At 41.9% G+C, this 26,172-nt stretch overlaps 1 protein-coding gene across 12 annotated transcripts in view; it reads left to right on the top strand.

Moving 5' to 3' along the window:
- CELF1 (CUGBP Elav-like family member 1) overlaps nucleotides 1-26,172 on the top strand; it is a 76,920-nt gene that overhangs the window by 44,289 nt on the left and 6,459 nt on the right. For 10 of the 12 annotated variants that reach the window (XM_059709395.1, XM_059709398.1, XM_059709394.1 and 7 more), the window contains 11 exons: nucleotides 10,007-10,194; nucleotides 12,126-12,208; nucleotides 12,563-12,611; nucleotides 15,461-15,595; nucleotides 16,530-16,609; nucleotides 16,959-17,120; nucleotides 19,549-19,624; nucleotides 21,071-21,199; nucleotides 21,530-21,640; nucleotides 23,783-23,968; nucleotides 25,639-25,782. In XM_059709395.1, the coding sequence (XP_059565378.1) occupies nucleotides 10,007-10,194; nucleotides 12,126-12,208; nucleotides 12,563-12,611; nucleotides 15,461-15,595; nucleotides 16,530-16,609; nucleotides 16,959-17,120; nucleotides 19,549-19,624; nucleotides 21,071-21,199; nucleotides 21,530-21,640; nucleotides 23,783-23,968; nucleotides 25,639-25,782 (1,343 nt within the window). Of the gene's footprint in view, nucleotides 1-10,006; nucleotides 10,195-12,125; nucleotides 12,209-12,562; nucleotides 12,612-15,460; nucleotides 15,596-16,529; nucleotides 16,610-16,958; nucleotides 17,121-19,548; nucleotides 19,625-21,070; nucleotides 21,200-21,529; nucleotides 21,641-23,782; nucleotides 23,969-25,638; nucleotides 25,783-26,172 lie in introns of those variants that run through there. The other 2 variants (XM_059709399.1, XM_059709405.1) reach the window with 2 other exon arrangements.

Genomic DNA, 26,172 nt, shown 5'->3' on the forward strand with positions numbered 1-26,172 from the left:
ATGCTATTGTTATTTTCTTTTTTAATATATATTTTTATTGATTTCAGAGAGGAAGGGAGAGGGAGAGACAGATAGAAACATTAATGATCAATGATAAGAGAGAATCATTGATCGTCTGCCTTCTGCACACCCCCGACTGGGGACTGAGCCCACAACCTGGATATGTGCCCTTTACCGGAATCGAACCAGGGACCCTTTAGTCGGAAGGCCGATACTCTATCCACTGAGCCAGACCGGCTAGGGCTATTGTTTTTATCGATTAGAGTCTGATTCTGTCTCATTACTGCTGGTTTCCTCAAAGCTATAATGAAGTTCTATACAGAAGAGGGTACATTTGGTATATGACCAGCAAGTGTGTTGGCTCCTGTCCCTCCAAGCTATAATATTTTCCCATATGATAGGATCTAAGGTTTGTTTGTTTTTAACTGTAATTTTATTGCTTTAGGTTGGGTATGTAATTTCAAAGAATCTTTTGGGAAGGTATTTTTAATAATGAAATTCTTAGACTCATTACAGAGGATGTTTTTAGTAGTGTATGCAGGATGCTATATTGCCATGTAAACTGTAATTCTGGATTTACACACACACACACACACACACACACACACCCCAATCTAATTGAAAATGCAACACAATACATGATTTGGGAGATATCAGATGCCCCCACCCTCCCAATTAGAAAAATTTGATTGGCAATTTGCCCAAATAAATTTTGAACATGGGGATGAGAAGCTCATTAGTTTGCAGTACTTGTTTAAGAAGTGACACTGCCATTCATTGTACACGCTAACCTGGCCCTGAGTTGTAGCTACAGGGGATCTGAATTCTGGGCTTTGTAGGGGACACATTTATAACTCCTGATTTCAGCTACTTTAACCAGGCTTCAGAGTATTTGGGACCTCAAGTAAATGAGTCTTAAGTTATTCAAAGCCAAGAATATTAAATGGTAGAATATTTTCTAGATAATGGGATAGTTACAAGTCTGAGTTTAGGCGTCCACATGCAAATCAGGCTACCCTGGGATTGGGTGTAACTGATGTGGATAATAGATTCAGAATAGCTCTTCATGGAATAGTTTAGTGGTCCTCAAAGTTAGTTGACTTGCTTGTTTGAAATAGATCCTATGCCTTCCCTGTAGTCTCCAAAAATAATAGTTATTTAGGTCTTTTTATGAGAGTAGATAACAGGTGAAATCAGTGAATGGCATCATAATAAAGATTAACTATACAATAAAAATATTCCCATGTACCAGATATATGATCCCTAGAAATAGGACTCTGTGGCTCAAATTATCTTTCATTGTAACACTTTCTCTGCTCTGTTGCTACCTAGTATTTGACCCTTAGATACAGCATTTTTCCTCGGTCTGTTTTCTCATCTTTTAAAAGGTTGGACTGATTCAGCATCCCATGAAGGCTGGCTATGGAACATTGCATGGAAATTACCTGGAATGTAAAATTGCAGATTCTTGGGCCCATGCCCAGATGTTCTTATGCTGGAGTAGGGTCTAAGAATCTGTATTTTAACGATGTCCCATGTAGTTTTCATGTACACCAGCGTTTGAGAACTAATGGGCTGAATGTAGGCCATTCTGAATAGAGGTAATCAGGGAGTAGACTGTTATATCATTTTTTTTTCCCCCTAGTGCATTCACATCTGCTTTAGTCCTGTATCTTCACAAAAGATTTTTGAGGTTAATTGGGCATAGGCTATTGCCCGTATTTTACAGATGAGAAACTCAGTTGAGAGGGGGTAAAACTGGCTTGCCTGAGGAGAGTTGGTGTCAACCTGAGCGCCTAAAATGCAATTTTAATGATACACTTCTTATTTTTACCCCTTAGACCAGGCCTCAGCTGTCATTGAGCAGAGTTACCCATCAGTTCTTCTCATTATTGTAAGTCCTTGGGCCTCAGTGGACACCATATACCAAAACACACACCATACAGTTAGTAAGAAGAAAGTTCTTGAGAAGGTGTGTGCTTGCCACCCCTTTACACCTGTACGACCTTAGCAGGAGGCTTGACCTCAGTGCTTTTACCTCTGAAGAGATATTGCCTGGGAATGTGATCTAGCAATGTATCTTATTTAAAAATTTCTGGGCCCTGGGGCCTGGCCCCTAGTGTCTTTTCTCACGTTACAATGTCCTTGATTCTGCTTTGACCACTCCAGCTTCTATTGGTCCCTCTTACTTTGCATGCACTGTAAGACATGGATGTTCTCCAGGGGTTGTATCTTAGGTCTTTTCTCTTAGCTCTCCCATTGCTTAAGGGGGTGCTAATGTGCTTTTCTGATTCTCAGGTTTCTATATGTATTCCATAAGTGTCCCCTGAGCTCTCTGACTTAGTTTGAATATCTCCATCTGAAGGCTTCCCCACGCAAAAACAATCCCTCATATTGTCTACACTAGAATCCAAGAGTGATTGGTAACTTCTTCCTCATCTCCTTGATGGAGTGATCTCCAAGTTCTAGTGGATTCTGCCCCCCAGATTTCTCAGCTTTGCCTAGGACTGGTCCCTAATTTTAAATATATATATATTTTTTATTGATTTTTTACAGAGAGGAAGGGAGAGAGAGAGTTAGAGACATCGATGAGAGAGAAACATCCATCAGCTGCCTCCTGCACATCTCCCACTGGGCATGTGCCCGCAACCAAGGTACATGCCCTTGACCAGAATCCAACCTGGGACCTTTCAGTCTGCAGGCCGACGCTCTATCCACTGAGCCAAACCGGTTTCAGCTGGTTCCTAATTTTAGGAGCTAGTTTTTTTCAAGAGCCTCCTGATCGCCCTATTTCCTCACTTTATATCATCATCTTCTAGATCATTGCCAAATGTCTTAAAAGACAGATGTGATCCTTGTTTAAAAATCTTGGGTTAAGGTCCAGTTCTTTCAGTATAATATGGAAAGCCCCTCACTGGTCTCTCTAACCTATTTCTTTATTCTTACCAATTTTCATTTATACATATTTTCTTTCCCCCCCTAATATTTTAGATTATTTTCTACTCCTAACTTCTTCAAGTTCTTTTTTCTAACTTTCTAATGTTATCTCAATCTTCTCTCCTCTTCCTTCTGAAGTCCTTACCATTTCCTCATCACCTTTTAGGCTTTCATACCTCTGTGCTCTATAGCACTTTTCCCAGCTGCTTAGTCCATTCACCTTTAATTTCTGCACATACTTCCCCCTCCAAATAAAATATAACTATTAGCCATTTTTTAAGAAAATATGTTTTTATTGATTTCAGAGAGAGGAAGGGAGATGGAAGCATCAATGATGAGAGGGAATCACAGATTGGCTGCCTCCTGCACACTCCCTACGTTCCCTACCGAGGATCGAGCCCACAGCCCAGGCATGTGCCGTGACCAGGAATCCTAACCATGACCTCCTGGTTTATGGGTTGCTACTCAACCACTGATCCACATTGGTCGGGCTGTTAGCCACTTTTTCCCCCCACAGAACTTCTATTCATTTGCTAAAGCATTTGTTGGGTATTATAGTTGCGCCCTTCCTTTTGTTCAGTGCCACTGCCTCTAGGACAGAAATTGTTCCGTCCACTTTAATAGACCCTTATAGTGTGTAGTATCTGGCACATTGTAGGAACTTGGAAAATAAGTTTGAATGAACGATAAGCCCTGTGAGGTTTTTTATAATTAGAGATGATTACAGAGATAGACACTCCAGGCATTATCTCCATACCTCAGGGAAAAGGTTGAAAACCTTTACAAGCAGATTGTTGGCTGTTCTATTATTGAGTGATGTCTTAAGAACCTTTATTGATAGCTTTTTCTAGTACCTAATACCTCAACTAACATAGGAAGAGCTCCCTTTATCCAAATGAAAATTACTTTTTTTCCAGCAAAGACACATTCTGTCTTGTTCTCACTAGAGAACCAGCTGCTAAGTAATTTAGGCCAGTGTTTCTGGGTCCTTTTTATTACGATGTTCTTTGCCGGTTTTTTCATAGTACAGTATGTGAGCCAGAGGGACCTGGTAGAAGTGGGTGGTGGCTAGAGACTGGGATGCAACAAGTATTTACACAATTGGGGTTAACAGGTAATGAGAAAGAAGGAGAGAGCAAAAAATGAGTAATGAAAGGGTTTGGAAATGGTTTTTAAACAGGTGTGAAGGTAGTATTTAAGGGTTTTCTTGTAAGGACACATGTGGGCTGGGCTATAATATAATCAGAAACTCCGCAGCTGGAAGACCTGGAAATGATCTTTTCTGCCTCATTTCTGCTCTCTAAATGTTCTGCTCTCTGCATGTGCTGCTGCTAATACTCTTCATCTACTCTATAACTTTGGTTACAGCACGGCTTTCTTTGCCTTGCCCCTGCCCTTCCAGCCTGTCTTCTGATTCCTCACTCCTTTTCTCTGTCTCTCTATTTTATTAGTATATAATTCACATAACATAAAATTTACCCTTTTAAATCGTACAGACATTGATTTTTACGATATCCATAAAGTTGTGCAACTATCACTACTATCTAATTCCAGAACATTTTTATCACCCTAAAAAGAAACCCTGTACCCATTAGCAACCATTCCCTCCCCTCTCTCCCCCCACCCTTTACTCCCATTCGTAGGGAACCACTTGTCTACTTTCTGTCTTTATAGATTTGCCTATTCTGGATATTTCACATAAATAGAATCATACAACATGTAGCCTTTTGTGATTGTTTTCTTTCACTTAGCATGTTTTGAACTTCATCTATATTGTAGCATGATCCTGTCATCTCTAGCCACTGCCCTGTTATCTTGTCAACTTAACTCATACTATCTCTAGTTGTACCTTTCCCACTTCTGACTTCACCACTAACTGCCTGTTTCTGTTAACCAGTTCCAGGCTCTTTAGAGCAGTGCTGGGCAATAGAGCTTTCTGTGATAATAAAAATGTTCTGTATCTCTGCTGTCCTATGCAGTGTCCTCTAGTTACAAGAGTGTGACTGAAGAACTGGATTTTTAAAATTAAATTTATATAGCCACATGTGGCTAGTGGCTGTTGTCTTGCTCAGTGCACTTGTAGAGGAACTCTGTTGGTCAGGCCTTTCTTTCTGTTTTGAGCATAGGTCATGGTCTTAGGTTTCCTACCAGCCAGTGGATCAGCAGGGCCCTGGGGATGGGAAGGAAGTGGGACAGAACATTAGCTCTGTCCTCTGAGCTGGGTTTGGGCTGGGAAGTTTCAAGACGGGTAAAGAGAGGAGAAAGAGAAAAGGGAGTTTAGAAATTTTGAATAGATACATGCTTTGAAAATAAAACTTTATTTTCCCTTCCCTGTTTATCTTCCAAGTTGGTTCTCTACTCTGTTTTCCTATAGCATGTTTCATGAAGAGTCAGGTAGACAAGGCAACCTCTGGTCCTGATTTCTTATTCTTTTTCTTTTTCTTTTAATTTATTTCAGAGAGGAAGGGAGAGGGAGAGAGCGATAGAAACATCAAAGAAAGAGAATCATTGATCAGCTGCCTCTTGCACACCCCTTACTGGGATTGAGCCAGCAATTCAGACATATGTCTTTGACTGGAATCAATCCCGGGACCCTTTAGTCCGCAAACTGACGCTCTATCCACTGAACCAAATCAGCTGGGGCGACTCAGTTTCTCATTCTTTATGATTTGCCAGTTGCTGCCATTATTGTTTCTGCTGTCAGAAGCAGAACATAGAGGTGGGTTGGTGCCATGCCTCTCCCCTAAAATACTGGCTGCCTTCTTATCTCCCTTCTTTCCTCACTGCTGCAGACCCTACTTTTCCTCTCTTCCATCTTACTCCCAGTTCAGTACCTCCACAGAAGATAAGAATTCTATTGACTTGCCTTTTAGAAATGACAGGTACTTCCCTGGCCGGTTTTGCTCAGTGTTTAGAGCATCGGCCTGTCCACAGAAGGGTCTCGGGTTCAATATCTGGTCAAAGGTGCGTACCTTGGTTGCAGGCTCAATCCCCAGCCCTGGTAGGGGTGAGTCTGGGAGGCCGCCAATCGATGTGTCTCTCTCACGCGGATGTTTCTCTTTCTCTCTGCTCCCTCCTACTCTATTTATTTAAAAACGGTGGAAAAATATCCTTGGGTGAGGATTTTTAAAAAAAGGGGGGGAAAAAGAGAGAGAAATGACACATACACTATAGACAACCCTCTCCAGAGGGTTGCTGAATGCATTGGTCCTTGAGCAGGTGTAAAAAATCCTAAGGAGCTCTCCATCAGTGGGAGGTAAGGCATAAATACGAGAATAGATTTAGTGGCATATAAATCCCATACCTGAATGATGTGGGATCCTTGTGGGGCATATCACACTGGGCATCTTGTCCCAGATGACTTTTTTAATGCACTAGTACATTTTGGGTGTTGTTTTTTTTTTGTTTTTTCGGTTTTTTTTTTAGAGAAAGTGGAAGGGAGGCAGAGAGACAGAGAAAAAAATTGATGTGAGAGAGACATATTGATTGGTTGCCTCCTGCACGTGTCACAACCAGGGCTGGGGATCAAGCCTACTAAGGTACATGCCCTGGATTGGAATTGAACCCAGGACTCTTTAGTCTACGGGCTGATGCTATCTTTATCCACTGAGCCAAACCAGCTAGGGCTTATTCTATTTTTAATTTAATTTATTGGGGTGTCACTGGTCAACAAGATTATATAGGTTTTAAGTGTAGATTCCTATGATACATGATCTGTATATTGCATTGTGTGCCCACCATCCAAAATCAAATTATCTTCCATTATCTCATATTTTGCTCCCTTAACCCTCTACTACAGGTAGATTGATCCTGTGACAATCAAGTAATCATAAGAGAGAATAGCTGCTCTTTAATTTGTGAGTCCTCTTTATGCACAACATTTATTTTTATGAGGGTTAGTTGCTTAAATAGGGGAATTGTTGAGAACAAGAAATTTCTCCCATCCCACATTGAGTATGTGCTTACTTTGAACCAGGCACTATACCAAGTGTGGCTACAAGGATGAATAAGAAATAAAATTGTTTCTGCATTCAAGGAGCTCTAGACTAAGAGCTAGAGAATGGGGACCCTCTACAGACATAGTGACAAGAGTTTGTTTAGCCTGGCCAGGGTGGCTCAGTGGAGGTCAGTGTTCCATTCCCAGTCAGGCACATGCTTGGGTTGCGGGCTCATGGCAGGGAGGGGGATCATGCAGGAGGCAGCCAATCAGTGCTTCTCTCATCATTGGTGTTTCTCTTTCTCCCTCTCCCTTCCTCTTTGAAATCAATAAAAATATATGTTAATGCTAGGCTCAGTAAAGGTGATGTGAGACTAGCCCTGGTGGGTGTTCAGTTACAAGAGATTTAGGAATTAAAAGACAGTGGTTGAGCTGCTTTTATAGATTCATCATTCTCAATGATCTTTAAATACTATTCAGAAGAAAGCAGTGGAATATATCCCAAGAAATCAGAAAGGATATATACACCCCTATGTTCATAGCAGCACAGTTCACAAAGCTAAGATTTGTAAACAGCCTAAGTGCCCTTCAGCAGATGAATGGATTAAAAAACTGTAGTACTGCCCTGGCCGGTTTGGCTCAGTGGATGGAGCGTCCGCCTGCGGGCTGGGGGAGTCCCGGGTTCGGTTCCGGTCAGGGGCATGTGCTTTGGTTGTGGGCGCATCCCCAGTGGGGGATGTGCAGGAGGCAGCTGGTCGATGTTTCTCTCTCATTGATGTTTCTAACTCTATCCCTCTCCCTTCCTCTCTGTAAAAAATCAATAAAATATTTAAAAAAAACCTGTAGTACATCTAGACAATGGAATACTATGCTGCTGTAAAAAAGAAGGAACTCTTACCATTTGCAACAGCATGGATGGACCTGGAGAGCATTATGCTAAGCGAAATAAGCCAGTTGGGGAAAGATAAATATCACACGATCTCTCTCATTTGTGGAATATAATGAACAACATAAACTGATGAACTAAAATAGATCCAGAGACATAGAAGTGTCGAACAGACGATCCAACCTCAGAGGGAAGGCGAGGGGGAGGGGGATAGGGAGGGTAAGAGCAACCAGAGGACTTGTATGCATGCATGTAAGCATAACCCATGGACACAGACAATAGAGGGGCAAGGGCATGTGCTGGTGGGTGGGAAGGGCTGGGCAGAAGTCAGTGGGGGGAAAAGGAGACATGTAATACTTTAAACAATAAAGAATTTAAAAAAAAGATAGTGTAAAAACATGTTTCCTTTAATGAAAACTATTACTTTACTTAGGGTTAGATATTAAAACATGGCAAATTTGAATATGGTGACACGGTTTTGTATTAAACAGCCATTATGTATTTGTATTAAACATTCATTATGATGGCTCTTTGGAATTTAAGTTGTTACTGATGTAGATCTTAAAACAATGGTAGGGAAGGTCTTTGATTTATTTTGAATGGTAGAAATATTTGTAGTGTAAGAATCTTCTGAGGTTCTTGGCAATTGCAGGGGTAGCAATGAAGGTATTAAAGTATGCGCATTACAAGTTTGGTGAGAAGATTGGAGGAATTTGTTGGAATGGTTGCAGTTGGTAAGGGAACTAACTGGTAAAGTCTTGGAAAAGTAGCATTAAATTGGATAACTTAGAAACAATAAAAACCTAGAATGATGACATCATTGTTTATGTTTGTATAACAACTAGAAGCTGGGTGCAGGTCTGGGGGGGGGGGCCTCAGGTGCTTGGCTGCTCAGCTCCACCCCCTGGTCAAACTCCCTGTCGAGGGGCAATTTGCATATTAGTCTTTTATTATATACTAGAGGCCCGATGCACGAAATTTGTGCAAGAATAGGCTTTCCTTGCCCCAGCTGCCAGCACTAACTTCCCTCTGGCACTAGGAACCCAGGCTTCCCTCAGAGCCCCAGCTTCATCCGGAAGGAAGTCCGATCTAATTAGCATATTACCCTTTTATTATTATAGATAACAATCATTTGTTAGAGTTTAAGAGGCAAACCTTGCTCTGACAATTGCTGGCCTAGTGGTTAAGAGGCAAACCTTTGTTTTGGTGGGGGGGGGGGGGGGGCCTATCTCAAGAGCACCAGAATTAAGCACATGATACACATTCAAAGACCAACATTCTAGTCAGTCCGTAGCTTAGGCCTTGGAAATCAAGTGCTTCTGTTCTAATGTCTACTGAAACAAAACTTTTTTTTAAAATATATTGTACTGATTTTTTACAGAGAGGAAGGGAGAGAGATAGAGAGTTAGAAACATCGATGAGAGAGAAACATCGATCAGCCGCCTCCTGCACATCTCCCACTGGGGAATGTGTCCGCAACCCAGGTACATGCCCTTGACCGGAATCAAACCCGGGACGTTTCAGTCCGCAGGCTGACGCTCTATCTACTGAGCCAAGCCGGTTTTGGCTACTGAAACAAAACTTTTAAACTATCATTGTACTATTGAGGGTCCTGAATCTTATAATTAATAGTCCTTTGTTTATTTTATGGACATTTAAAAAAAACCTTTGTTAAAATTATTAAAATTTGCTTTAGAAACTCTGCCTTTTAAGTTCTGAGAATTCTCATGCTAGATAAGGAATAAGTGACACTCAATTTCTTAATTAAAACCTAGGACAGTGATGGCAAACCTATGACAGGCGTGTCAGAGGTGACACACGAACTCATTTTTTTTGGTTGATTTTTGTTAAATGGCATTTAAATATATAAAATAAATATCAAAAATATAAGTCTTTGTTTTACTATGGTTGCAAATATCAAAAAATTTCTACATGTGACACGGCACCAGAGTTAAGTTAGGGTTTTTCAAAATGCTGACACGCCGAGCTCAAAAGGTTCGCCATCACTGGCCTAGGATGTCCTAATCAAAATGGTGGCTTTAGTTTGGGATCTACATCTAATGGGAGGGGTGACCATGGTGAGGGAGGACCTGGGAACTCTGGTAAATTGAATGGATGTCATGAGAGGAAGTAGATTCCCCCACCCCCCACTTTCCCAGGAAGTAGTTGAAGTCTTTAAAGGAAACAAAACTCCCTTTAGAGAGCAACATGAATGCATAATAGTAGTTTTATTTTATCTAATGCAGCTCAAAGAAAATGAACGGCACCCTGGACCACCCAGACCAACCGGATCTTGATGCTATCAAGATGTTTGTGGGCCAGGTTCCGAGGACCTGGTCTGAGAAGGACTTGAGGGAACTCTTTGAACAGTATGGTGCTGTCTATGAAATCAACGTTCTAAGAGATAGGAGCCAAAACCCTCCTCAGAGCAAAGGTGAAGATTTGGTTTTATGTGCAATTTTTTGTCGTGTGCCTACTGTCTCATTGTCAGAATGTTCCTATGGTCATACGGGGTGGGGGGGAATATGTTCTTTTATAGTCCCTATTAGAGGCCCGATGCACAAAATTTGTGCAAGAGTAGGCCTTCCCTCGGGCTGCCGGCATCGGCTTCCCTCTGGCCACCAGCAGGCACCCGGGACCTGGGCCTCCCTTGCAGCCCCAGCTTCGTCCTGCAGGATGTCCAATCTAATTAGCATATTACGCTTTTATTATTATAGATATATTCCAGGCCAAAATCAATTTAATGACTTAAAAATAAAAAATTAAAGTGACTTAATGAGGTTGATTTGTAATTTGGATCTTGGTTAGTCCACATAAGGTTTTCTTTAGTGTTTTGGCTATGGTAAGCTAATTCTAATGGGAGGGGTAGGCCATGGAAAGAAAAAGACTGTCCCTGTACCTATGGATTTCTGTTATTGTATATAAAAGCCTTGCAGGCTGACTTAGCAACTAGGAGAGCCTTTTTTGTAGGTAACCTATTTGCTATAGCTTATAAAATGAACAGGAGAAGAAAGGTTGAACTGCTTCCAGATATATCCAGCAGAGTGGAAGTTTCACAGGACTGATGGTCGATAAAGCATAACCTTTGCCACTACACACACAGACATACTCTTATATTTCCAAGTGACCAACTCAGAATAATTTTCTGTGAAAGCTGTTCTACAGTGCAAATATCAACAAGTATGATTGTCATGTTTGAAAACCAGTTTAATAACAGGATCTAGAAGCAGAGGGATTAATTTTTATTTTTGGCATTCTTAACCAAAAATATAAAGCATTGTAGTTTCAGCTCTGGCTGGGTAGCTCAGTTGGTTAGAGTGTCATCCCAGTATGCCAAGGTTGCAGGTTTGATCCTAGTTCAGGGCACATACAAGAATCAACCAATGAATGCATAAATAAGTGGAACAACAAATTGATATGGTCTTCTCCCTGCCACTCCCCCGCCTGTTTCCCCTCTTTCTCTAAAGTCTTGTAGTTTCTGAAAATGACTGGCAGTATAATGTGCAGTAATTTAAATCTTAATTGCAGAGTGATTTTTAAAGACATCTGTATCGTGTCTCTTGGACTATGGACCCAAGATTTACAAAATACACCTCCTCCCTCCTATCCCCAGCAAAGATACAAAGCACAAAATTTACAGATCTCAGTTAGCACCATGTGCTGCTAGAAACATAATTATATTTGATGAGAACTAAGAGTCCCTCAAAAAAGATACTAAGAGGTTCTTGCTTTTAAATCATTTTATAATTTAAAATGATAATTATGTTTGAGGCATATGATAGAAATTGGCTACAATGTAAGGAGTGGTTTATTCTAAAAGAGAAAGTTTTTGAAAGATGAAGAGCTTCTGATAGACGAAGAGCCACAAGTGTTTAAGGCCCCTCTTTGTCTTGTTTGTAGTTGAGTCCTCTTGCCCAGCACACTACCTGATGCTCCAAATAGGGTGAGTTGAATGGCTTGGTACTGTGACCTTTGTAAGGGAAGTCATCTTTCCCAGAGAAGTGATAGGAGCAGCTAAAGAAGAATTTTAATAGAACTAAGAGACTATAACAATAAAGAAAATGCATAGGAAAAAATGTGGGGTTTTTTTTGTTGTTTTTTTCTCTGCTAGATTTTCTCTCTCACTAATTTTAATAAACCTTACCCTTTTTAAATTCTAATACAGGGTGGAGCAAAAGTAGATTTACAGTTGTTTGGGGAATAATTCAATAAATACTAGTGATGCAAGAATAAACTCTGTTTTGCATACTCACAACTGTAAACCTACTTTTGCCCCAACCATGTCTGTCCAGGGAGTACTGAGTGCTCTAGGAATTCTCTACTTTCAAAAGACTGGTTTGATTTGTGAAATGGTCTTTATTGCAGGGTGCTGTTTTGTTACGTTTTACACCCGCAAAGCTGCATTAGAAGCACAGAATGCTCTTCACAATATGAAGGTCCTCCCAGGGGTAAGAAAGCTCCTACTAAGTGGAACTGTGGTGGTTTTGACACATGGCATGTACTTATTTGTATCAGATACACATTGAAAACCATTTTGGGGGAAGGGTGACTTTCACAGGAATGGATGTAAAGGGAACTTTTAAAGATGATAGGCTGAAAGTAGTTCTTCCTCAGCCAAGATAATTTTTACTTCTTAATTCAGAGTTCTATATATTCTGATATATTGTGGGGCAAAGGTCATGAAGCAGATGTGAGTTCAAGAGAACTCTTACAGGCTCTAGTTTTGTTATTTCTTTAGAGTCCTCATTTATATTTCTGCTTCAGTGTGTACAGCGATAATATTCACATGTTCTCCTTTTCAGATGCATCATCCTATACAAATGAAACCTGCCGACAGTGAGAAGAGCAATGGTAAGCAAGCACGTAGGCCCTCCCTTATCAGGTTTTTTTCTAGTCTGCTGTTCTCATGGCATCTGGATTGCATTGTGCTCTAAGTAATTCCTTTTTGAGATAGAAGTGACATATAGCATTATGTTAATTTCAGGTGTACAGCCTAATGTTTTTTGTTTTTTTTTTTTAAATATATTTTATTGATTTTTTACAGAGAGGAAGGGAGAGAGATAGAGAGTTAGAAACATCGATGAGAGAGAAACATCGATCAACTGCCTCCTGCACATCTCCTACTGGAGATATGCCCGCAACCCAGGTACATGCCCTTGACCGGAATCGAACCTGGGACCTTCCAGTCCGCAGGCCGACGCTCTATCCACTGAGCCAAACCGGTTTCGGCACAGCCTAATGTTTTGATAAATACTGTGAAATGATCACCACAATAAGGCTAGTTAAAATCTGTCACTATACTTGCTTGCAAAAATTTTTTCTTGTGATGAGAACTTTTAAGATCTACTCTCTTAGCAACTTTCATATATGCAGTATAGTATTAACTGCAGTCTCCATGCTGCAGCTTACATCCTCATGACTTACTTACTTTATAACTGGAAGTTTGTACCTTTTGGGCCCCTTCACTGGCAACCATCAGTCTGTTTTCTGTATGAGTTTGGGGTTTGTTTTCTTTTTTTAAGATAGAAGAGAGGTCATACTGGTATTTGTCTTTTCCTGTTTGACTTATTTCACTTAGCATAACGCCCCCAAGTTCCATCCATGTTGTCACAAATGGCAAGATGTTATTCCTTTTTATGACTGAATCATATTTCTCTGTGTGTGTGTTTGTGCGTGTGCTGCGCACACACATTTTCTTTATTCATTTATCACTGTACACTTTGGTTGTTTCCGTATTTCAGCTGTTGTAAATAGTGCTGTAATGGATATAGGTATCCATGTATTTTTTTTTTGTTAATGGTTTCGTTTTTGTCAGATAAATACCCAGAAGTGGAATTGCTGGATCATGTGGTAGTTCTAGTTTTAATTTTTTGAGGAGCTGCCATACTATTTTCTGTAACGGTTGCACTAATTTACATTCCCACCAACAGTGCACAAGGATTCTTTTTTCTCCAAATTCTTGCCAACATTTGTTCCTTTCTTGGCTTTGTTTGTTTTTTGTTTTTGTTAATCCTCACCTCAGGATATTTTTCCCATTGATTTTTTTTTTTTTTTTTTAGAGTGCAAGGGAAGGAAGGGGGTGGGGGACTTCGATGTGAGAGAGACACACATCTATTGGTTGTCTCACACACATCCCTACCAGAGCTGGGGATCAAACCTGCAATCCAGGTACGGGCCCTTGAATCCGCGGCCCTCCGGTTTGCAGAACCACACTCTAACCACTGAGCCATGCCAGTCAGGACCCCTTCTTGGCTTTTTGATAATAGCCATTCTAATAGGTGTGAAGTGATACCTCACTGTGGTTTTGACTTGCATTTTCCTGATGATTAGTAATGTTGACCATCTTTTTATGTGTCTGTTGTCCATATGTATGTCTTTTTTGGGAAATGTCTATTCAGATCCTCTGCCCATTTTTTAATCAAATGGTTTTTTTTCCTCTTTTTTTGCCTTTGAGTTGTATAAGTTCTTTATATTTTTTGAATAGTAACCCCTTATCAGATATATGATTTGCAAATATTTTCTCCCATTTTATAGGTCGCTTTTTCATTTAGTTGATTTTTCTTGCTGTGCAGAAGCTTTTTAGTTTGTAGTCCCACTTTTTTATTTTGCTTTTGCTGCCTTTACTTTTGGAGTCAGATCCAAAAAAGTCATTGCCAAAACTGATGTCAAGGAACTTACCAAGTATGGTTTTCTTCCAGGAGTTTTATGTTTTCAAGTCTTATATTCAAGTCTAATCCATTATAGTTAATTTTAAAAAATATATATTTTTATTGATTTCAGAGAGGAAGGAAGAAGGAGAGAGAGCTAGAAACATCAGTGATGAGAGAGAATCATTGATCGGCTGCCTCCTGCATGCTCCACACTAGGGATTGAGGCTGCAACCAGGCATGTGCCCTTGACTGGAATCGAAACCGGGATCCTTCAGTCCGCAGGCCAACGCTCTATCCACTGAGCCAAACCAGCCAGGGCCATTTTAGTTAATTTTTGGTGTATTGTATAAGATAGTGGTTCATTGCTCTAATGTCATCTAAATTGTCTATTTTTTTTCTTTAAAATAAGTATGGCAGATAACTGAGATAAATAGAGTTGATAGGGAAACATTACAAGAACTTTTTATAGTGAACTGGAATATCTTTGGTCAGTATAATTTCTTATGGGTAGAAGTGAAGAGGGAAAATGAACAAATTAGGAAGGAGAACTTAGTCCTCAAGAGGATAGTCAGAAAAGGAAAGTGGATGAAGTTAGACTCTCTGTAAGGTGTGTCCTGTTTCTCTTACCATATTAATTAAATGTGCAAACTCATTCTTTAGCAATAGTAATATTGCTAGTAAGAGAAAATATTACTGAGTGCTAGGCAACAACCTAAGTGCTGTGCTTTTCATACCTATAGCTACCTTTGAGGTAAACCCCATTTCCCTACCAGTCAGATGAGGAAACAGACACAGAATGGTTAAGTAACTTTCACAAGCTAATAAAGCTATTTCTTTTCATCTGAGTGTTTTCAATGATATTTTTAAGATACCATCGTTTATAAGAGGGGGTGCTAACTTATGGGGGGGAAAGGTACATCTTATAATCTGTGAAATGTGGTAGAAATGCACCAGAGCCAGGTTTCAAACCCAGGTGGTCTTGACTCCAGAGTCTGCTCTACTATCTCTTGTAGTAATAATGTTCAAGCCTTCTGTGTTTTATTCTCTTAGCAGTGGAAGACAGGAAGCTGTTTATTGGTATGATTTCCAAGAAGTGCACTGAAAATGACATCCGAGTCATGTTCTCTTCATTTGGACAGATTGAAGAATGTCGGATATTGCGGGGACCTGATGGACTGAGCCGAGGTGGGTACATTTTTTAACTTTAAAGATACTCATCTTGTCCTTGGCTGGTTTAGCTCAATGGATAGAAAGTTGGCCTACGGACTGGAGGGTCCCAGGTTCAATTCCAGTCAAGGGCACATGCCTGGGTTGCAGGCTCAATCCCCATTAGGGGGCGTCCAGAAGGCAGCCAATCAGTGATTCTCTGTCATCATTGATGTGTCTCTCTCTCCCTCTCTGAAATCAATAAAAATATATTTTTTTAAAAAAGATACTTATCTTGCCCCTGGCCTGTGTAGCTCACTTGGTAAGAGTATTGTCCTGATATGTCAAGATTGCAGGTTTGATCCCCAGTTGGGGTACATACAAGAATCAGCCAATTAATGCATACATAAGTGGAACAGTAAATTGATGTTTCTCTCTCTGTATATATAAAATTTTAAAAGATGCTTATTTTGAATTTGGAGTTGTTTTTTTAATATGAACAGTGGAAATCAGTAATCCCTAGCCAATATGGCTCTGTCATGATGGAGAAGTTGGGCTTGAAGTTGTGTGTGTAGGTCCTGTCACAACTCTTCCTTAATTTGATCCCTTTTGTATTCTCCCAACATCCTTAAGGAGTTTCTATTCTGTTCTTCAGTGTCATGTATTAAAATTCTCTCTTTATGCTTGGAGAGGTTCTTGATGTTTAAATGGAAACACTTTCTTCGCAGGAGGAACTTGATGCTATGAATCCTCCTTTATCATTTAAACACTTTGTTTCTTATTTCTGCTTCCCTGGGCTTTCATTATAGCACTTACCACTCTGGTGTAACATAGTTCTCTCTTCATGAAACTCTGAAGGCAGGAACCATGTCTATATGTATTGCTAGCATGGTACTTCCTCATAGTTAAGTGCTCAGTTAATGTCTATAAGTAAGTAAGCGAATGAATGAGTTATTGACCCTTCTTTTACCAGGTTGTGCATTTGTGACTTTTACAACAAGAGCCATGGCACAGACAGCTATCAAGGCAATGCACCAAGCACAGACTATGGAGGTAGGGAGATGAATGCAAGGGGGAATTCCTTAGCCTGAGAGTGCTAGGACTTTGGGCCTTCAAAGCCCAGTGTCATGTACAACATACGGTGGTTCTAAAAGTTAAGCAGGCCAAACGTCTTAAAAGTTAAAAACTGATGATTTCTTTAACAGATTGGATGTTATTAAATGAAAGTTAAAATTAATATATTGGAACTAGTTGCCCTTTTAAATTGTCTTTTGCATGTATTAGGAAGAGAGTCATTTGGTAGTGAATGAAATTAGAATGCAGCCTGTGTGTCACTAGAAAGGAGGATTTTTCCTTCACCCAGAAGGAGGAATTTGACCCTTTGGTTTTGGTGTTTTCATAGGGTTGCTCATCCCCCATGGTGGTAAAATTTGCTGATACACAGAAGGACAAAGAGCAGAAGAGAATGGCCCAGCAGCTTCAGCAGCAGATGCAGCAAATCAGCGCAGCATCTGTGTGGGGAAACCTTGCTGGTCTCAATACTCTTGGACCCCAGTATTTAGCAGTGAGTCTTTATGGTTTGCTTTCTGCAGACTGTGCAAGCTCCCAGCTGTTTCTTCTGCTATCCCCAGCAAACAGACACAATGGCATTCACAACTTTAGCACATTGAAATTTTGTGTAAAAATTCAGGCAATGAAGTGTTCTTTAAGTCATGTTATTTTCTCTATCTCTCTGGTCACACATCTTTGGTTATATCTTGAGGGTTTTGGTTATATGTTGAGTTAAAGTGAAACCATAATATTCTTATAAAAAAATTTTTTAGAAACAACTTATATCCCTACCCCCCCTAGGGAATAAGATTCCTGAGGGAATCTTAATTATAAAATATCTTTTTCTATATCTCTTTCTGTCGGGTGTAGAAAGCATCATTAAATACCTTGTTGATTCTCCCTGAAGAGTAGGATAAATGTTTCTTTCTGCTGATTGAGAGATCAGGCATGGACATTATGAAATAATGTTCGTATATTTGAGTTTGCTGTGTTGTAAATAGATTTCTTTTATTTGATATCTTGTTGAGTTTAAGTTATATAGTCCAAAAGAGGGGCAGGCTCCACTTTATTATTAAGATTTACTAGGTCTGCAATATTACAGGAGATTTGCACTGTTTAAACCTTTAAAGGAATGCAGACAAGACAACATAATTAAAACTGTGCCATCGGTAAATCAGAATGAAAAGGCCATCTGTAAAGCTACCAATGAAGGAAAATAAATGGTGAGACCCCTAGATGTATATGGGTAGTCAAAAAATATACACATAGGATAATAAGTCATCCATTCCTCATCCTTTCAAAGATTATTCTCTATGGAAACAGCAAAGACGATGATTTCTGCCCCCAGTACTGAATTTTGACTAATTTGCTGCCTCCTGTCTCCATACTTCTAATATGTTAGAAGAAATCCCAGTTTCTCTGAAGCCCAAAAGTGAAGATGGTTGTTCTATTTCAATAGATCAAATCTATTTCAATAGATCAAATTGTTTCTTAGTGCCAGAACATTGCTTACAAGTTTAGAAAATTCAGAGAAATTTTAGTCTTCTGCCAAAATGATAATTCTTTGAAAATGATCTCCATGATACACATTAACTTCTTAGAGAGTTTTAGAGCCTTTTTTTCAGGGAGCAGTCCCCATCCTGTTCTCATTGCCACATCCAGCAAGTACATGGTGGTTTATGGTGAGAACTGTGGTCTCTTTAATTTAGGTGTGATCCCCTCCCTAGGAGCTATTCTCATTTAGGGAAGAAATAAAGGGGACAAATACAGTATGCACAGTTTACCAGCTGGTACTGAACACATTGCCCAAGGATTTAAGAAGACAAAAATGAAAGCATGGGTGCTAATGGGCTTTGTAAGTGATAGTGCATCATCATTCATTGAGTTTTTTCTGGAGTATGTGGATTGAACCTGATCTCTGTTTGGATCAGAGTGGTTGTTTTTAATTTTTGTGGTATTGTGGACCCCTTTGAGAACATGATACAAATCATGTGTATGTGGTTTTGGGGTTTTTTTTTCGTCGTTCCCCCCCCCCCCCCCCATTCTGTTTCTGGAGGTTTGTAGATCTCCTGAGACCGTGGATTAAAGGGATCCATGATAGAGAAACCAAATTAGATGCTTGTGGGAATGGACAACAGGTTGAATAAAAGGATCTAGAAACAAGAATACCAATTGTTCATAATGAACAGTGATTGCATTTGAATGGAGCAAATATTTTCAGCAGGTTGATGAGATGAAGATTATAGTTTACTCTGATACAAAAGAAGATCAAGGTCATGGAGATCCATAAGCTCATGGACAGGTCCTCTTGTTATATTTATTATGGACATCCATTGAAAGAGTATGTACACTGAACTGATAAGGACTGCTTCATCAGTCATTCGGTCATCTGCAACAGTAAAGACCAGTTTGGAGGGGAGTAGATAACTGGGCTCGATGGATGTGTAGCATGGGAGAGGTTGATCTATACATGGTTCTGTTGTGGCTGATAAAGTGTGACACTAAGAAATACCCTGAAATAGTGAGATTTTATATTTAAAGTAGTTGTTTGAAATAGAAATTGGGTATCCAGATGGAAATAGAAATGGCAGGCATCCCCCCACAGACACTCACCGCAGTCGATTACAGAGCTGCTTGAGTTGAGCTTAGTTCCCTGCTCTGCTTCTGTTCTCTGCTGTGCTGCATTCTGTCGCCCAAGCACTTGAGCTTGGCTCAGAACTCAATGAGCATCACTGTCTTCTGGGCCAGGGCTTTAGCTGTGTTGTATCGTATTGTGCTGTCATAAGCCTTATGTTTCTGTTGTGTTGGCTTGGGTTCTTGTCTTCAACGTTCTTCTCTCTGGGGGCCTCTGCACTCTCGCTTTGCTGTGCTGTAGAGTTATCCCAGGATGCAGAACCAGCCCTCACTCTCACTCTTGTTCTGTTTTTTGGTGTAATGTCTAGCTTTATTTGCAGCTCCTTCAGCAGACTGCCTCCTCTGGGAACCTCAACACCCTGAGCAGCCTCCATCCAATGGGAGGTAAGTGTCTCACTGCTGTGGAGGAGCAGCAGCAGCCAGGCCACCAGACCCAGCTAACAGCAGTCTGAGAGTTTGCACCGTTTGTGCAGGAAAAAACCATTTTCCACTCACGTAAAACTGACCTAAAGTGAACGTCACAGGATTCAACTGCCTTGTCTCTAGAAGGTGACTCTATTAGTCATTTATGCCAGATTGTTCTGGAGTTGTCTACTGCTCCCCACTCCTTTTAAGTGTCTGTTGAGGAAGAAGATAGAAAAGAGCTGTTAACACCAGCAGACTACCTGAGGCCATTTTAATCAGGAGAAAGTTGCAGGAACCCTTTATTTCCACAATAAAGTGACTTTTCCAGTGACTGAAGAAAAGCCTAAGAAATACTTTCATTCAAATAGCTTACCCTGAAGTTGCTAGAATCCAGGCAGTTAGTTTACCTCTGTGTCTTATACATCTATTTCATAGATGAATTACCTTTTGTTGCGGTTAACGTGCATGGAAAACTTAATTGACAAATACCGGAGTCTATAACAAAATAGAGCTCCATAGACAAACCCGAGGCAGGTTCCATCAGAATACTTAGTAGGGGTGGGGGACAGGAGCTGCCCCCCCCCCTTTGTCTGTGGGATAAGGCTAGGCAAGTGCATTTGAAATTGGGGTGGTCTTAGGTGAACTGCATTATTCATATGAAAAATTTTGATAGTGGTTCACTTTGTCCCAAGGACTGAGAAAGTTACTAGATTGTAAATCTGTGCTGTTTTTATTCTCATTAATTCTTCCCTCCACCCCTCTGCCTTTCCATCATCTAAATGGTTTGCAACACATTGTCAGTGCAGTTCAAGTTTCTTCTCCTTTTCATTGTTGCCCAGGTTCTACTTGGAAGTTTTCCCCTTGGTGTTTTTTTCTCTCTTCTGATGATTAATCTGCTATTCAAGTGGTGGTGTGGTTTTTTTTATTCTTTGTCCTCTTGCTGTTTTCACATGTATTCTCCCCTCTCCTTCCTTCCTTTCTGGGTCTCTGCTACATTTTCTGCTTGTTCACCTCCATTTCAAAGAGCACATCCCGTGTGAAGTCTGAGTGAGGGGCTCAGATGCAGTCCCATTCGATACCACAGGTGTGGGCATTGTTGTCCTCTTGGACACCTGAGCACATAGTAGACCACTGACCAACCCCCTTTCCTGGATTCCTGATTGCCCATCCTTTTGTTACTAGTAATACTCACTTGGGGTGCTATGCTATTGGATTAGATCCCTCTTCTCTGAGGAAATGGTATCAAGTTTCTTAATGAGTTGAGGGATATCTGAATCTTTTTGGAACCCTGTAACATTGCTTGTAAGGCTTATCTAGAATATTTCCTCTTTGGAACTAGCCTTCCACTGGTGTGAGCTATTGTTCCATGAGCGGATAAGGAGGCACTCTTATCTGCTCACTGATCTCTTGCTTTGGATGTTGCAGGGTTAAATGCAATGCAGTTACAGAATTTGGCTGCCCTAGCTGCTGCTGCTAGTGCTGCTCAGAGCACACCGAGTGGTACCAACGCTCTCACTACATCCAGCAGTCCCCTCAGCGTACTCACCAGTTCAGGTAAGCATGTAGCAGGGGCCAGTGGGCCCTGTGTGCCTTGGGCAGAATCCTAAGAGAGGGGTACGTCATTCTGAGAGCAGTTAATACTCATTTCCAAAGGGGACAGATGATGAACAACAAATTCTCAAATGCCATCTTCTAACTTGAAACACATCTGATAATTTTTGATTTCTTGTAATTTGTTTTTATGTCGAGCAGGAACAGTTATCAAAATTAGTAACTGAAAACTTTTTTCTAAGAGAATACTGAAGTAGTACCATTCTTGGGCTTTGGTTCCTGCTCAGAAGGCAAGTGTTGGCTCCAGATTAAGTCGTGGATTTCTTGTCGCAGGGTCTTCACCGAGCTCCAGCAGTAGCAACTCTGTCAACCCCATCGCCTCCCTTGGAGCCTTGCAGACATTAGCTGGAGCAACAGCAGGCCTCAATGTCAGCTCGTTGGCAGGTGAGAGGCAGCCCATGGATGTCATCAGGCCCTCCTTTGTGCAGGTAGCACATTATAAACAACCCTGGTAAGGGTACTGTTAGAATGATTGAGTAGCCCAGTGAACCAAAAAATAATTATGAGTTGCCCTGGCTGGGGTGGCTCAGTTAGGCATCATCTGTGCACCAGAAGGTTGCTGGTTTGATCCTCTGTCAGGGTTGTGAGCTTAATCCCTGGTAATGGGCATGCAGGAGGCAGCTGATCAATGTATTGCCCACATCTATGTGAGGATCAAGCCCACAACCCAGGCATGTGCCCCCGACCAGAATCGACCCAGAACCCTTGAGTCCACAGGCCTGCGCTCTGTCCATTGAGCCAAACCAGCTAGGTCAACTCTCTCAAAATCTTTTAAAAAATAATAATCATGAGTTATATCCCACCTCTACCACTAACCAGCTATAACTTTTGACCACCTTTCCAAAGTCATTTTCTTTTCTTTTAAAAAAAAATATATATATGTTTATTGATTTCAGAGAGGACGGGGGGGGGGGGGGGCAGCGAGAGAGAGAGAAACATCAATGATGAGAGAGAAACATTGATTGGCTGCCTCCTGCACTCCCCATACTGGGGATTGAGCCCACAACCTGGGCATGTACCCAGGAAACCTCTTGGTGCATGGGTTGATGCTCAACCACTGAACCATACCAGCCAGGCTTCAAGGTCATTTTCTTTTTTAATATATTTTATTGATTTCTTACAGAGAGGAAGGGAGAGAGATAGAGAGCTAGAAACATCGATCAGCTGCCTCCTGCACACCCCCTGGGGATGTGCCCGCAAACCAGGTACATGCCCTTGACCGGAATCGAACCTGGGACCTTTCAGTCTGCAGGCCGACGCTCTATCCACTGAGCCAAACCGGTTTCGGCAAAGGTCATTTTCTTATCTATGACATGGGGATAGGATACTTAGAGGGTTATTAAGAAGTCAGCCGAAACTGGTTTGGCTCAGTGGATAGAGCATCGGCCTGCGGACTGAAAGGTCCCGGGTTCGATTCGGGTCAGGGGCATGTGCCTGGGTTGCAGGCACTTCCCCAGTGGGGGATGTGCGAGGCAGCTGATCGATGTTTCTAACTATCTCTCTCCCTTCCTCTCTGTAAAAAAATCAATAAAATATATTTAAAAAAAAAAAAAGTCAGGTGAGAACACAGGTAAAGTGTGAGCACATTGCTCAGTACAGAGTCTGGCATATAGAATATCCTATGTAATAAAAGCCCAGCGACCGAACTGGCGGAACAACCAGTCGACCAGTCACTATGATGCACACTGGCCACCAGGGGACAGACGCTCAGTGCAGGAGCTGCCCCCTGGTGGTCAGTGCGCTTCCACAGTGGGAGTGCCTCTTGGCTGACCGGGATGAGCGGTTGCTCCCGCTGCGAACCCCGGGCCGATGGGTAGGAACCCGGGCTGCAATCATGGCCTTCTCGCCCCAGGCTCCTCTCCTCCTCACTCCCTGCCACCTCCTCCAGATGCCCTCAGGCCACGCAGCACCGCCACTGCTACTCCGCCGCCTCTCAGTGCTATTGTCCCTGGGCCTGGCCCCGGCCCCGGCCCCGACCAGGTCCCATGGGAGGCGAGTGCTCCAACTCCACGGAAGATGCCGGACCAGGAAGCAGCGGCTCAGAGGGCGGGTCCACAGCCGCTCAGCTGACCGGGATGAACAGTCCTCCCACAGCGGGCTGATCCCCACAGGCCATGCCCCCACCAGTGCATGAATCCCATGCACCAGGCCTCTAGTACTCCATAATGTTACTGCTATTGCTAATGATAGAGTTTACCTACATCTTTTCATAGAGCACATGTGCCCCCTTTTGTCCCCAATCCTGGGACTCCTGTTTACCAGGTTCTAGCTCTGTGTGAGAAAGTGGCAGGAAAGCTAGAGAAAATGGGGCAAGTCATATGTGAAAGGTGCCACATCTGGGTGTGGCACTTTTTAATGTCTCCATTAGCAATGAGCTCTGGTGAGTGTCCTGAAATCCGACCACGCATGGATATTCTGCCTCAGGGTGAAACTAGGAGCAAGATGAAAGGGAGGACTTTGGCATTTTTCTTTGGCATTAGTTGAATCTTTCCAATACTGTTAATTCTGTTCTCTCCCCCAATCAAGGAATGGCTGCTTTAAATGGTGGCCTGGGCAGCAGTGGCCTTTCCAATGGCACTGGGAGCACCATGGAGGCCCTCACGCAGGCCTACTCGGGGATCCAGCAGTATGCCGCTGCGGCGCTCCCCACTCTGTACAACCAGAATCTGTTGACACAGCAGAGTATTGGTGCTGCTGGAAGCCAGAAGGAAGGTGAGTGCAAAGGGTGGCTGGGTCGGGTGGGGTGGCTTCTCCGTCTGCACCAGAACTGGACGGCAGGCGAAGGCTCAGAGTCCTTCCGGTGGTCTGACCACCCCTCTTCTTTGACGGTGTCGAAGATGGGCTGAGAAGCTCCTAAGTGTGACCTGCTTTTGGAATGTGTTCTGGATGTGGCTCAGATCAGAACCTCTGTGCACCCTTCTGGGTTGGGGCTGCCATTTTAGATGAAGAAATACACCAACCTTACGGTGTCCGACACATTTGGCAATTAGGAAGCCTTCCCTGTGGGTTATAAGTCTGTCAAAGGGTATCTGCTGGGTAGGTGTTCCTTTTAGCTTTAGCATTTGGTGTTTTCCTCGCTTTCTGATCTGTGCTTTCCTAAGTGAGGACAGACTGAACGCTGTTAGGGCCCATGTGTTGATGCATGTGGGAAGTATGTGTTCTGATGGTATTAAGTTCAGGAGAGGCTTTCTAGGCAGTAAGGGGCCTGAAGGTGGTTTATATGACCGGAAAGCCCTGCTGACACCTCTCTGCTTGTATTTGTATTATAAGCAGGAACTGGCAGGGTTGAAGCACTAATATGGGAAAAAGATAAGTATTCTCTCTTGCCATAGCATCATCCTCTCCTGGGACTCCTGTTTACCAGGTTCCAGCTCTGAATCAGGCACTTATGTGCCCTAGAATGTGATAATAGGGGAACTGATGGAACTATGCAGGCAGACAATAAACCAGTAAGAACACAAGGTATTCCAAACGATGCTCTAAAAAATGATGGATGGGAAAGGGGATGGGGAGTGCCGGGAACACAGTATTTTATATGGAATGTTCAGAGAAGTTCTCTCTTAAGTTGCCATTTAAGCAGAGGAAGACAGTGATGGGGACAGAGGAACAGCAAGTGCAAAGGCCCTGAGGCAGCAAGGTTCTTTAATGTGTTTGACAACATCAGGGAGGCCAGGGTGGCTAGAGAATTGGCTGCACTGTGGTTGTAATGAAACTCTTTTTTGGTTAGAAAATCGTTGAGTAGTTGGAAGAGGAAAGCATATTCTATTTTTGAGCTCAGTGTTAATCATAGTTTAAAAAGTAATTTCTTTTTACTGAGGCACAAGTGACATAAGGTAAAATTCACCTTTTTTGTAAGATAGCTCTATGAGCTTTGATGAATGCATACAGTCATGTAACCACCATCACAGTAGAACATTCTATCACCCCCAGAAATTTCCTCATGTCCCTTTGTAGTCATTTCCTGCCCCCCCCTTGCTGCCTCAATGTATTTGCCATCCCTGCAGTTTCTAGGCACAATTTTGAAACCTGTTGTGTTTATAATTTTTTTCCTCCTCCTTTTCTGTATTTTTCTACAAGCATCTAGTCTCTGGTTTTATGCTCCACACGCAAGTCTGCCTATTTTATTGTCTCAGCACACCTTCCTCCTACAAGGTCAAATTCTCACATCCCTCAGTAAGACACAGAGCATAGCTAAACATGAGGGAAGGGACCTGTTTCAGTGAATGCCCTTCAGTTCCCCGCTTAGTATTTGGAGAATCTGTTTAGTTCTCCAAATGAATGAATGAATCTGTTTGTTGGTGTTCGGATAGTTTTAATGGGTGGGGGAGGGAGGATAAGCATGCTTCACACTGATATCTTTTTAATCAATGGATGCCTTGAAGGTCCAGAGGGAGCCAACCTGTTCATCTACCACCTGCCCCAGGAATTTGGAGATCAGGACCTGCTGCAGATGTTTATGCCCTTTGGGAATGTTGTGTCAGCCAAGGTTTTTATAGATAAGCAGACAAACCTGAGCAAGTGTTTTGGTATGTTGGTTTCTCTTCTGGGTGTGTGTGTGTGTGTGTGTGTGTGTGTGTGTTGGGGGCTGATAAGTATTTTTACCACTGAAAAAGAAAGGGAAGGGGCTGATAGCGGAAACCTGGGATGGAGTTTGGGTTATTGTTTAACTCGGCCTTCAGCAGATTACGTGACCTCTTTTGGAGCCTGTCGCCCCCCCTTTCTGTAATGGGCTCAATGATTTCTGCCCACACTGTCTCTCCAGAGGATAAGATAAAGCAATGTATGGAAAATGGCTTGACCAAAATACTTAAAAGTACCATGTCGTTGTCAAAGTGGTACTGTTTTGGAACCTAATTCAAGTTTATGTAATATAATTTCCAGAATTCTTTTTCCTGCTGAGGAAAATTGGGATTTGA

The sequence above is a fragment of the Myotis daubentonii genome, chromosome 9 (assembly GCF_963259705.1).
Source record: "Myotis daubentonii chromosome 9, mMyoDau2.1, whole genome shotgun sequence".
In the NCBI taxonomy this organism is placed as follows: domain Eukaryota; kingdom Metazoa; phylum Chordata; class Mammalia; order Chiroptera; family Vespertilionidae; genus Myotis; species Myotis daubentonii.